Source organism: Apis mellifera, linkage group LG13, assembly GCF_003254395.2.
Source record: "Apis mellifera strain DH4 linkage group LG13, Amel_HAv3.1, whole genome shotgun sequence".
NCBI lineage: Eukaryota > Metazoa > Arthropoda > Insecta > Hymenoptera > Apidae > Apis > Apis mellifera.
In genome coordinates this window covers 7519433-7533925 of record NC_037650.1, presented here as the reverse complement: position 1 = coordinate 7533925, position 14493 = coordinate 7519433, and the positions used below count along the sequence as shown (strand labels likewise).

At 35.9% G+C, this 14493-nt stretch overlaps 2 protein-coding genes across 5 annotated transcripts in view; one reads left to right on the top strand and one right to left on the bottom strand.

The window, feature by feature from the left end:
• Positions 1-14493, bottom strand: part of LOC411843 (COP9 signalosome complex subunit 7b) — a 184897-nt gene that overhangs the window by 33360 nt on the left and 137044 nt on the right. The gene's annotated exons all lie outside the window — the stretch shown is intronic.
• Positions 1-14493, top strand: part of Glurb (metabotropic glutamate receptor B) — a 256855-nt gene that overhangs the window by 110142 nt on the left and 132220 nt on the right. For all 4 annotated transcript variants that reach the window (XM_006562730.3, XM_006562728.3, XM_026444527.1 and 1 more), the window contains one exon: positions 8702-12790. In XM_006562730.3, the coding sequence (XP_006562793.2) occupies positions 8734-12790 (4057 nt within the window). In that variant the 5' untranslated portion in view covers positions 8702-8733. The remainder of the gene's footprint in view (positions 1-8701; positions 12791-14493) is intronic.

Below are 14493 nucleotides of genomic sequence, written 5' to 3'. Positions count from 1 at the left end.
TTCAATAAAATTCTTTTAAAATATTTTTGTTTTCTTATTATACGATTTAATACATGTGTATTTAATTTCTCTCTTTAAATCGATCTTGCAAGAAACAAAATTTCATTCAAATTAATATATTTTCAAAACATACATCTCATGAAAGAATCTTTCCAAAAATACAAAAAAAAAGAAGAAATTAAAAAATGAATATTCTTTTTCTTTCTATTACATTTCCTATTTTCTATATCATTTTGACAACTAAATATAATAATTAAAATTTTAAAAACAAGTTTGAAACATTTTACATTTTAATCTATTAATTAAAATTTTATAAACTCTGTATTAAATAAAACCACGCACACTCTAAATTATTATCTTACACTCCACACTGAGTTTTCATTAAAACCGAGAACACAGCCTCCAATCTCTTGGCAAGCAGAAGCAGCGCAATCGAAAACACGTCTCCAGACGAAATTACACAGCTGTAAATCGACCATCGCCGTCTCGTTGTTCGCTAATCCTGTATTAATTAAAACCAGGAAATGTGGTTTTATTTCCATTCCCCTTGTGATTTAAATGTCCGTGTCTCGCCCAAGTTTCGATTTTATTTTCTTTTTTTTTTTTTCCTTTCTATCAAACGTAAATGGGATGAATACGACATCCGTCTGCATCGAGAGGAACTCTCGATAAAGTTCGATCCAACGAAATAAAATTTCCACATTACTTTGATGGACATGTAAATCTATTTTATCAACATTAATTTTGAAATGAAGAAGAGACTTGGAGAAAGGAAATGAAGTTGAAACAGAGATTGTGAAACAGATTATTGTTTTTACAAAGACGGAGAAATTAAATATATATTCAAAGATTTTGCTAATAATTTAATTTAATTTAGCAAAATCTTTTCCCCAAATAATTAATAATTGAAAAGAAAATGTAAAAAAATAGCAGTGATAAATTTTTGAATTTATTTTTGATTTATCTTTTCAATTAGATAATTAGAAAAGAAAATATCACGTTATATTTAATCAATATCATTTTATAATCATGGGATTATAAAGATTTGATTCTGTGAAAATGAAAATAATGCAAGTAGTAGACAACTTTCTTTTGATTAAATAGGCGTTAATTAAATGAGACGCGTATTACATACTTTCTAATTCATTTAACCATAACCGAGCAAACAGTGATAATCAAATTGAAATTATATGTGACACAGTACCTGCATAAACTATTAATTATCCGTTAAATTCAATCTGTGATTCGATGATTTGGCAAAATTCCACGTTGCACCCATTGTATGAGAAATCATTGTTCCAAACCGCTAAATTCACCGACGTTTCCGGTTAATTCACCGGATGCGGGTATGCAGGATATGTGCATCCCAATTAATTATATCTGATAATTCGCATTGAAAATGTATCAATCACAAGCAACGAAATAAAATTCATATCTTCTTAAGTCTGTTTCTTAATTATTGGATAATTTGAAAAATTATGTTTCAAGAAATTTATAGAATTATAGTCGAGAGTCGTGATAATTAATCACCTTCAATTTTAAAAATTGGACGTACGCAGACACCAAATGAATTCTTTGAAAAAAAATATAAATTTAAGAAAAGAATTATAAATAAAGAAAATTAAAATTTATTATCTCCAATTTTCAATTTTTAATTCGAAAAATCATCGAAACTATCTTTTATCAAATATTTCTCTTCAATATTATTATAACCAATTATATATATAAAATCCACGAATTATCAAAAAATATATTTTTACACGGCACAATTGTCAACTCATAAAAATTTTCATAAAAATTCAAAATAAAAATATTTGAATAGAACGTAGAAAAAATTCGTTCCATCGAAGTGTTCGACAAGGAATCGAATTTTCCCTGGAGATATAAAACGTCACACATCAGAATTTTTATGCGATGACATCTGCCGGCGCAATAAAATTTTACGCTAACCACCTTTATCCAGGTCGATGCCCCTTAAGGAGTTCGCGTTTCTCTACGCCAACTTTTCGCTCCGTAAACCATTTTTCCCATCCATTTTTCAACGAGACTGAAACGCAAAAACATCAGAAACTTTCACGTGACGTATTCGTGTTAATGCACACGGCTCACACGTGTACACATTACGGTTGTCTTTTTTTTTTTTTTCATTTTTACATTCCACGCCTCGCACTCAGTGACAAGACGAAAAAATGGAGGAAGGGGACGAGAAAGGTTGAGCCTCGCGTTCGTTCGAGAGAGAATTATCGAAGAAAAAGGCAAGAAACTGGATCCATTTTGGCGATGGGTTCAAGTTTGACGAACGATTGGAACGTGAATTGACCAACAATTTTTCGCTTTTTCATCTGATAATTTGAATCCATTCAAGGGTGGATCCCTTGGAAAAGTAAGGGAGGAAATAGGAATGTAAAGTGATGATCGTTGGGGAAACGTAGTAAAGAAGGGCAGCCTGTTTGTTGAGAATTTTAATGTCGATATTGAAAGTGAAAGATTAAAAGTAACGGGAATAAAAGAGATTTAATTTTTAAAATTTTTAAAATGTTCCTTTTAAAATTATCCCCTGTAAAGATATAATTTTTTTTTTAAAAAGAACTATCTCTTTACTTGTATTTTATGGATATGAAAAGAAAATCAAGATTTCAAAAATCCCTCGAGAATTGATCGATTTCTGTGCACAATTTTCTAATTTTCACAAACGCATATAGAAATACGAACATTTTTTATTCTATTCGAAAAATTTTCATCCCTCCAAAAAAAGAAAGAAAAAGAAAAAAAGAAAAAAAGATCAACAAACTTATAATTTGAAAACTTTTTTAATCGATATAACGTTAATAACATAAAATTCCAAAATTAACTGGAAAGTTACTCAAAAAACTTAGAGCCACGAAAATATGAAGCAAAAATTCCTTAATATCTTCCGCTCAACTCAACAAACTTCATCCATGAACGTTTAATAAAAACTTCCACGAGCATTAATGTCCTGTAATAAATGGAACGTAACTGTAATGTATTATTAACTAGTCCCGGAAATTTGTCTATCAGTTTTCAATTAAAAACTGCTGTCACCCCCTTGTAAGATCATCGATCAACCTATTTCACAGCAGATTAGCGAATTGGAACAGTTAGCTAGAGTTTCAAGATGGTCGTCGTTCCATTCCTTTTTTTCCCTGGAACGATAGGTTGATTGAGAAGGATCGAACGTTAACGACACGTTGTTTGCTTTTGTAAAAGAGAGCAAAGATCGTCCGTTGAAAAGAGATTAAAACCTCATTCTCGTGGTCTATCTAGAAGATTTAAGCATCTCCCCTCTCTCTCTCTCTCATTTCTTTCTCTCTCAGCTGTTTGTGTTCGCAAGAAAACAAAAAAGCTCAGCCAACGAGCTTGTAATTCTGTCGAACTGAAAAATCGATTGTTCTCGAATCGAGCAATAATTACCGTAATAGTAACAAAATTATTTTTTGTAATTTGGCTTATTTCCAATATCGATCGATCGATAGAATTGTCCTATACTAAAGGAAACGAACTAAAAAGATACAAAAAGAAATATTTTATTTTATTATTTTATTAAGCTTTCTTCGTGTCCATTTTCCAATTTTTTAAAATTGAATTATTAATTTTAAACTTTTTGTTTTTGCAATAATAAATATATTTGGTAAAATTTTTAAGCTGACTTTTATTGAAGTAGAAATATACGAGAATTAGAATTATTTATAGATTGTGTATCTATTATTAATATATTTAAGAATACATATTCTATGTCCTGAAATTAATTTATATTAAATAGTTAAAAATGGTTTTAAAGAGTAATAGACATCATAATTCTAGATACATTATAATGATTTTTAATTGAAATGTGCAATTGGATACACCATGCACGTTAATTTCACAATATAAAATATTTAAAAAAAACCTGTCTGATTGAATAACAAAGAGAAAGATAAAAAAAAAATAAAAACTTTTTCCAAATTACGAGGTGGGCGAACAACGATTGTTTATTTAGAAATAAAATTTCTAACAACTATGCGCTTCGCGATATCACGTGTTGGAAGAACTTTAAGAGACTTTAGCCTCCAATTATTCTCGACGCCTCATTTGCTCGCTATTCATGCGGGTTCGCGTGCCATTAAGGGATCCTCTTTGTTCCCATCCTGGTCCCCTTTTGAAACAAGCAGGATGCCGCGGAACTCTATTCCACAATTCCTTTTTTCTCGCGGTTGAGAAATGAACGCAATCGCATTCGAAATTACGCCAGCGCGAATCACAATCGAAAAACATTTTTTCGTCCCGCGTATTTCCATGCGAATTGAACGAATTGGACGCCATTAAAAGCAAATCGAATGACGATGAATTATCATGAAATAAAAGTGTTGGGATAAGAGATTGTTTATTCGAATCAGACGAATTGAAATAGTTTCAATCGAAAGAAGAAATATAGAAAAATTAAAGAATTTATGGATTTATTAATCTTTAAAAGATTAAACTAAACATAAAATATTAACTTAAATAAAAACTCGATGTGTTTGGAGGGTAAAATTGAATTTCTATTTTTAATTTTTTTTTAATGAAAATATAAATATAATTATAATTATTAAAATTTTGTAATAAACGCTTAAAAAATATCGAAATATCTTGTGTGTTTTAATATTATTATCGTCGAATAACGTTTTTGAAAATATTTATATATCACATTCAACAATAAATTATCGCTACGTTTCAAATTTTCGATTTATTAAGATAATTCGATTATTAAGATAAACTTCGTTCATTTATTACACGAAAATCATCTACCCTTTCAAGACCATCTGTTTCGGGCATATACTATGTATAATATATCGATTAAACTGATATGATTATACGGATTTGGAATACAATTAAACAAGTTACAACAGCATATGCTCTTGCAGACGATGTACATGTCAGCGATTTGGAATAGGGCAATTAGAACGAGGAGTGGGCATAAATATAACACTCATAAATGTAATACAACCCGATAATAAATATTAATTAAACAAATAGCTCGTCACTGAATCGTTATGCGAATTGTTTTTCTCTTTTCGCGCTTTCCACGATTTTATTTACGTTAAAAATAATGCGAGTGAAATTTCGATTATCGGTGACAAAATGCGATCGACTGAAAATTGAGAAAGTGGAAATATCTTATTGAATATCAAATATATTATCGATAATAAATAAAAGAACAATATTGATGATACATGGACGAATACGGTTTTATTTTTAGGATTTATTGTTAAATCTGCTGAAGATTTTTAAGATATAACAGTTCAAAAACATTATTATTATGATGCAGAGTCAAAATAAGAGGAACAAAAACAATGTGTTTACAAAATATATATAAAGAAAAGAAAAATCGTTATTTGCAAAAGTATGATCTAATAAATATGAGATACTGATAAAATAATCAAAAAAAAAAAGAAGTAAAAAGTATATTTTCCAGTTGAAATATTTAAAAATGTCAAAATATAGCTAAACTTAAATTTAAATTATATATTCATACCATTTATAACCATTTACAATCTATTTCCTATGTTCTTATATTATATTTTAACATATTTAACATAAATATTTTGTAATAATAATTCTTTTTCTTTTTCTGTATTTTTATTTTCAAAGTCTTCTTTTTCTAATGGCTACAATACTTTCTTCCTTTATTCTTTTCATTGCAATATTTTCTTTCATTCTATCTTGCATTTGATCAAAAAGTAATCTATCTGTTCGTAATCCATATTTGAGACTAACACTTGATTCGTCATTCGTATTATTTCATCTTGGACGCTCGTATGAAATAGAGTAGAGTGCTCTCGAGAACGTAAGCTGCGTTAAATATTTCTACAAACCATTATACATGCATTACTTCCAACACGAATAAATTGAACGTTACAAAATTGACCATATTTCCACGAAGCTTGCGTTTGCTCAATTTTCATTAGCCCACTAGGAATACTCATCGATAATTCCGCCAATCAATGTAACACGAGTCGAGTTCCGTGCGGGATATTTAACCCGATCGAAGCTCGGCGTTACCCATCCAGATTAAAGCATCGAATTGCTTCGAAAGCCTGTTAATCAACATACGCCGGAGTGCTTTAATTAGAAATACACTCGCGAGTATCGTTTCATTTATGGAAACAGCATCCCGGTCTGAAGTCATTTTGCGAGCATAGATATCAAAAGTGAAATCAATTCTCTGCTCCTCGTATGACGAACATCGTGCTCGATAACTGTATGAGAATAGGCTGACAATGAACAGTCGGATATAGTCATTATTTTCTATAACAATTGACCTTTTGTATGAGATATGTATATAGATCGATGTAAATAAAATGTAATAAAATAAAAAGAGTATTTTAATCGGAGTTTAATATATAAAAATTTTCTTTCTGCTCCATTTAGGAATTGAATCGTTGAAAAAATTGAAGTTGATGATTTTAAAAATTGAAGAATTTTTAATATCTCTTGATGGTGGTATTGTCTTCGATGCTGGTGTTGGGAATAAGTAGATATGCCTTTTAGCTCTGAATATCGTGTTTTTTGTATTCTTTTTTTTTTCTTTTTTTTAGAATCTGCATGTTTTTTTATTATGTGATCTCTATAAAGTAGATAATTATGGTAATAAAAATTTATGTGATATTGCAAAGGATTAAAAATGATTAATTATTAAAAGGCTCAAAGTTAAAAAAAAATATATATAAATTACAATAAATATATAAATTACAATAAATGCAAATATTTATTATGAATTAGTTAATGAAAATTGCGATAAAATATATCAGATTTAAAAAAATTATTAAAACTTGTTTAAATAATGGCTAGAATAAATTAATTACCGAAAAAAGAAGTTGAAAGTTAAAATGATTAATTGTCGTAGATTAAACATCGAGGAATGACTAATTATTGCGATAAAATATCAAATTTAAAAATAATTAAAATTTGTTCAAATACTGGGCAGAAAGAAATCACCGTAATCCAATCAGATCACGAATCTCTAATTAACACGAAACACGATATCCCTCCGACCCAAAAGCCTTGAACAATCCCAGAAGCAAATGACAATAAATCTTTTATCTTCCAATAACTAAACCGATGGGATAAGTTCCCTCTTTCATAAAATCTTTCCATTCTATCAACTTATCCGGCAACAAATCAGACATGTGCCTATTTCCCAGTCTCCAAGCGAAATGACTTTCGTTCCGTGGGATTCAATCTCCTATAAATCGTTGAATATCCTTCTGCCATCGATCGAAGGATCGATGCGGTGAGACCTTTCAATTCTCAAATCGTTCCAACGAGTATTTAGCAAAGGAATGCATTAAGCGAGGATGCGTGTTCTTCCACTTCCGCCATTATTTGTATTCGAATGGCGGTATTTGTATTCGAATGAACGTATTCGAATGGACGTGAAAGGGAAATCTAACATTTTTGTCACGATTCTATAATTCAGAACGAAAACTTGGAACTTTACACTATTATCCCAAAAATATGGAAAATCACTAATCACGTTTCACAGAATCCAGAAACTCGAAAAGAAAAGTCAGATTAGAATTTTTTTAGAAGCATAGAAAGTTTGCTCGTGTAAAGTTCCACGTAAATAATTATAATTGCTTCTGATACATTTTAGCAATATTTTTTAAGAATTAAGATTGATAGAAAATTCGATACAATTGGAAAATGTATAATAGAGTTTTTAGTGGATCGAGTAACTAAATGGATATGTAATGGCAAATATAGCTATGGTAAAATTTATTCGATGATATGCAGAAAATGCATTTCAGCAAGGAGCACGCAAATGGATAATGAGATTGTGAAAGGCGCGGGCCTCGTTAAATTAATGATTGCCTCAGTTGAATTGAGATTGTCTATGGTGCTATAACGTGATTATGAGGAGAATATAATTTTGTACGAGAGAGAGAGAGCGATTATCGCGTGGAAACAAAGAGAGTCTATTTTTGAAGTTGCTTTGTATTAATATTAATTAATCAATGGGCGAAGAGTTACATAGTTCGAATCATGCAACGTGATTATTTATACGATTTTGAATAAATTAGACCAGGCAAATTGGTCCAGTAAAAGTGTGAAGAAAGTAACGAGAATCACGATTTGGCATCGCGCCAATCAATCGAAGAAACATTTCGCGTGTCAATATCTAAATTTACTCTATATTTTGTATGGATGTAAAGGAATTTTAATGGCAATATTCCAAGCGAAGATTAATGATCGCTCGGAACTAGTATCTAGTTCCAACTATGCACGTTTAATGGACCTCTAACTATACGATTTTCCTTCGTAATTTCGAAAATGTCTAATATTCCTTCCAATTAATTTAATCAACATATCGAATGTGTATTAGAATCTATACACTTATTTTATATTATTTTACAAATAATTTAACAAACTATAACAATTTACATAGATTACAAGAAATCATACTTAGTCACATAGAATCTATTTACGAAAATTTCAGCTTACGAAAAATTCAAAGAAATATTCTAAAATATACTCAAATTATTCCTACTTTTACTCTTCTTTTCATCGATCTATTGACGATAAGAAACAAATTATCCAAGAAATACGAATTATTCCATTCGAATTATTTCCAATAATTAAACTGACAAAATAATCGTTTCATTACGCGATAATTTGAAACGATACGCAATCATTCTCAAATCTACTTTCTCTTTCGTTCCAGAATCAGGACATGCTCGGCAGGGGAGGCAGGTGATGCGGCGGAACAACGGTTGGCTGGCCGTACTGGCCGTTTCATTGGTCCTGTCAATTCTGCGGAACAGTTTGGCGGGCGAGCGTCATCCGCTCGATTATGGTAACGCCGAGCTGCCAGTTAACCGCAGCAACACCGCGCATAAACCGTCCTCGCGAAACCAGAACCCCCTGTCCCCTCGAATCCCGCCCTCATCCCACGCGACCCAAATTCCAAGATCGACTCGACAAAAAGGCGTCGTCCTCTCGTCGAAAGAAGAGACGAGACCGATCCCCTACCCTCCACCCTCCGACAACCTCGTCCAGACAGATCGTCCCGATGTGGATCCCGTCTACGATCCATCGATCCCCGAATACGAGCCGTATCGACGAGACTCGAACCAACGTAACAATCCTCGACGAACAATCGAGACGAGGCTTGGAGAAACGAGCAACCTCCGCCCGAATATTCCGGAACATCAGCCGCGTTTATCCTCCTGGATACCTCGTGCCGTGATAAAGGGTAGATCCAGGAGGATCAACCCCGCGAAACTCGGCCAAGACCCGGCGAGGGGTCGTAAAACGAGCACGACGTCTCCGCCACCTGTGACGATCCGAGGAGGGGGGGCGGTAGTTTTGGACGAGGAGGCATCGTATTACGGTCACGTCGTCCCGCTTCCAAGCGATGACGAATCGTTGACGAGTTCTGGAGCGCAGAGGAATTCCCCTCCAGATCTCGAGATAGAGAGGAACGGGGTGAAGACCGTAAGCGGGCAAAGGGATATTATTACCTCTTCGAGTAAGATCGTCCGGAAACGATACTTAACGGGATACTCGTTGTTTTCTATCTCGGTCGGTCGACGAGCGAATACGAGGAAGAAATTAACACTCGAGCCGAGGAGGAGATTGAAAAACAGACGAGGCGCAAGATCGATCCACGATAGGAACAAGAGGGTGAGAAGGTCGATTAATAATTTAAGGAGAAGAGGAGATGAAGAGGAGTCGAGGATAAATCTGGGGGATACTTGGTACTTCTCGAGACACGGGGATGGAGAAACGCGAAACGACGGATTCGATGAGGAGTATCGCGGTTCCTCGAGGATGGAAGATCAAGGAGGAATCTCTGGTGGATCTATGGGGATTGTGCGTCGATACGGGAGTACGCATCGGTTAAATGGAACCTCGAAACGGATATTGGGCGTAGATAACAATCGGGAGGACGATGGTGCTCGTTCCATCGATCCATTAGCGCGAAGCGAGAGAAATATCGTATCGGTCGATGATGGTTTCGAGTCATCGGGCGGGGAGGAAAATTCATGGAACGTTACTCTTTATGGGGCGAGCAACGGTGTGGATAATATGGAGGAAGAATTGAAGTTCGATTTCTCTCGAGACAATGTTACGGACGGTTTGTTGGATGATCGCCGGGTGTTTTCGTCGAGTGTTGTAACAGATGTTGCTTCGAAGCCGGATAACGAATCCTATTTCGTGAGACGAGACGCCGGTGATTCTAACGTCGATGGATCGAAAGAATCGAGCTTAAATTCTTCGAGATCGAAGGACGAAGCATTATCCACGAGTATTATTAAAAGTATCGGTGCGAGTTCTAGGTTGGAAGACTCGAGTGCGTGGAACTCTTCGAAATTGGATAACGAATCCTATTCCACGAGTCGAAACATTGGTAGAAATTTTAAAGTTGATGGATTAAAGGAGCGCAAGAGTGTAAGAAACGTTTCAAAATTGGACGATGGATCGTCCGTTGTTGGTGAAGATTCGGTTGATGGATCGACCATAGTTCCAAACGAAAATTATCCCTTCTTAACATCTAACGATTCGATGAGCCGTGATACGAATTCAACAACGAAGGAAATAAAAGTAGATAGATCAAGCGCGCCGGATAAAAATCGTTCGATAACGAATGAATCCGACTCGATAAGGTACAACGCGAGTTTAAACGAACGGACGAAATTACAAGAATCGAATACACAGCGTGGAAACGACACGAGTGAATGGAACAACGAATTTCGTTGGACGAGCGACGATGATACAATTACAGATTCAATCAACGGGACAAAATTACGGGATTTAAATGGGAATTATTCCCAATTAATGGAGAATAAATTTCGATCGGAATCGAGACAGAAGATAATTACAGATTTAATTAACGATACTCCAAATAAAAGTTATTTACACATTACGCCATACGATAAATCACGTTTCATCGTTCAAGATGCGAACAGAATATCAAACTCGTCGAAAGTATTCACCGCGTTCAATTTTTCCGATACGATCCACGTTTCGAACGATAAACGATCCACGTCGAATCTGCCCGATAAAACAACCCGCGTAAACGATACTACGAAATTTACTTCGTATTCGTCGCCGACGATAATCGATTCGAACGAAGTCCCGAAATTGAACGACTCGTCGAAAGGAGGCGAGGAGTTGGAGGCGTCTAAAACAATTAATTCGCAGCAAGATTCGAAGCTTGGAAACTCAAATAACGGGCCCGCCTCTAACGGGAGCCGCAATAAGAGCAAGGATCGAATGGATGGGACGGAGTTAGGGACTTGGTGGGCGGGGATTGACGGGAGAAGCGGAGAAGCCTCCATTAAAGCTGTGTCGCAAGAAACGTCTATGCTAAGTAGCGTGACAAAGGGGTCTAAGAACGCCTTGGAGAATTCCGTTCGTGGCTCGGTTGCGGCGCCGCGGAATCCCGCGTATCTAAAACACGATACGAACAGTCTAGCCGAGGGCGGCTTCGCCTTCGAGAGCACTGGCCTCTCCGAATTCGAGGCGAACAATCCCAACGATCCAATGTTCGTCCAATCGACGATCGTCGATGAGGGGAGAAAATTGGTGGAAAATTCTGACGCACTGCCCGAACGAGTATCTATTAACCACCCGAAGATGGGATCGAAGCGATCCTTCCCACTTGAAGACGACGTATCGTCGAACATTGTCATTTCTCGAAAAGACAAAGACTCGAGAAAGGAAATTAAGGGCGGAGAGGAGGTTTCTGTCGCGAAAGAAACTCGCCAATCCTCGAGTTTGAATGGATACAGCGAGGCGAAAAATTTCCAAGGATCGCTCAACGACTTTCTAATTGTTTCTGAGAGAGAAGAGTCCGAGAAGGGATTGATCGGGTTGAATCGAGGGAATATCGAGGAAAATTTCCAAGAAATTAGAAAGGAATCGATCCCTCCCTCCAACGAAGAGGTAATCACGATTGATTCGTCAGAGGATGGAATTACCGATCACACAGATCCTGTTTTCTTGAACGAGCTGGCCGATCCGAATCGTCCCTCGAAAGGACGAAAGTCCAGATCGTCGAAAGTTCGAGCATCCACGAACTCGAAATATAATCCAACGGGGAAAGCTGAAGATCAAACTTCCGCGTCAACGTGGAACAAAGACAGGATCGTTCCAAACAACGTCCCAACTCCGAGTATCGATTCCATCGTGAATGGCCGGGTATCGTCAGTGCCGGATAACGGGATTCGCGAAACTCCGCAACTCCCAGAATCCGTCTCGAATTCCTCGTTTCGATCCACGATATCAATTTCGTCGGCGACGAAAGACGATCATCCTGCCTCGTTAACCGACCTCGTTACGCTGTCGCCCATCGAGATCGACCAATTGCCAAGCCCAACGTTGATCAACGAGAAGGAGAAAGAGGAGAATAAGAAGAAGGAGGAGGAGGAGGAAGAGGATCGATCGTACGTTACCCCGTACGAGGGAAATTATCAAGATTTCCGCGCGACAGTTGACTCGATCTCTCGAATGATAACTGATAACTCGTCACACGAGACGGAGCCCCAATGGCCGGTCAAACACAGCGCCGTGGTGGAAGGGGATTTAGTGTTGGGCGGTTTGATGATGGTGCACGAGAGGGAGGACAACGTCACCTGCGGCCCTGTGATGCCGCAGGGCGGTGTCCAAGCCCTCGAGGCGATGCTCTACACTTTGGACAAGTTGAACGATCGTGGGATCGTGCCCGGTGTCAAGATAGGCGCCCATATCCTCGACGATTGCGACAAGGACACGTACGGTCTGGAAATGGCCGTGGATTTCATCAAAGGTAAGTTCATTTATCTACGACTCCGGGCCCCGGTCCACGACGGCTCGATGGTGATTAATGCTCGATTATACTCGCAATTAGCCACTGATATCCTGTAATTGATGGACGCCTCGTTAGGAAATTGAGGATGTGTTAATTCGAGCCGGTTAATCCAAAGGAGGGATTATATTGATAATTTTAGGGGTGCAAAGGGACCTTGGAAGATGTTTCTCTAAAATGTGAATATTTTGTTATTGCAACTTGGATGTTTTAATTTTCTTCTTCTTCTTCTTCTTTTTCTTGTAAAAAGAGAAGACAATTTCATGACTTTGCTGTGTCGAGTTTTTTGAAGTTTTAAAAAAGGATTTTAGAGCGAGATCCAATTATTCGCTCGGTTATTGAACGAAAGATTTAATTCTTTTTCTTTCTTTCTTTCGTTATTTCTTTTAATTATGTCAATCCTCAAAAGAATTATCTTAAAGTTGTTGAGGAAAGATTCTCTTGTTCAAAACTTCAGAGGTTCTTAAAAAATATCTTGTTGAAAATGTAGCTTATTTTCGTAACGAATGGAAGAAATGGTATTATATTTACTCGCGATCGATAGAAGAAAACAATGTTATTATCGAAGTATCGCTCAGAGAAATGATTCCCGACAAAAGACGAAAATCCACGCGACCTCGAACGAATTTTATCCCCACGGTTAACAAATACGAGAAAATGTGTCTACAAATTGCTTCTCGAGAAACTTTTTCCCTATCTTTAACAATAGCTGAGAGATAGCATTGGAGAAGAAACTTGGAATAGATTCATCGTCCGTGGCACGGCAAGTTTTGCACGACGTGGCAAAAAAAAAAGAAAGAAAGAAAGAAAGAAAGAAAAAAATAAGAAGCCTGCATCCTCCCTTTCGAATTTCGAAAACTTTCCTCGAGAAGTGGCTATAAAAGGAAAAGTCTAAGAACGATAATCGAGAGAAATCGTCGCTTAACCCGAATCTCTTACCCGATACCACTGGCCTGACGATGCACAGTTTCCCCAGTGTCCAAAGATGAGAAAAACAACAACTTGTTCAAATCCGCGAATGTAGGTTACATCCACGATGCATCGAAATTATGCAACCGAGACTCCCTTTGAAACTCGGGCTCGGATTCATTGTCTTGGAAATGATAATTAACAGCGACTGTCAAAGGGAGAGAATAAAAATTAAAACAAATATGAAAGTTGGCTAAATATTAACCAGCTCTCGACATTGAAAACGAGATCGTAATTAAAAAGGGATTACGCGGTTCTTATTTTGAAGTAACAGGTAAAAACTCCGTTTTAATTTGTACACGATGGAAATATTATTTCTCATCCGTGAAAAAGATTCGCAATGAAAGAAAGAAAGAAGGAAAAAAAAGAAAGGAAATATATATCGGATTCTTGCATACCAACCAAGGATTGTTCGATACTTTTCATCGAGTGACACCGTGAATACGAGAATTTACGATAGAATTCAATTAATTCTTTTCTTATATTCCTTGACATTTATGGATCCTCATATCATTTTTGTTAAAATTACATTGGAAATCAATAAATTGTAAAATATTTACGGGAGGTTTATTTTTTAATATTTCAATGTTGAGACAAAAGAAAACAGATATCCCTTTATATATTACTGCAGTTTTCTAAAGTTTTCGATACAAAAGGAACTTATAAATAATACATTAAAAGTATACTCAGATACT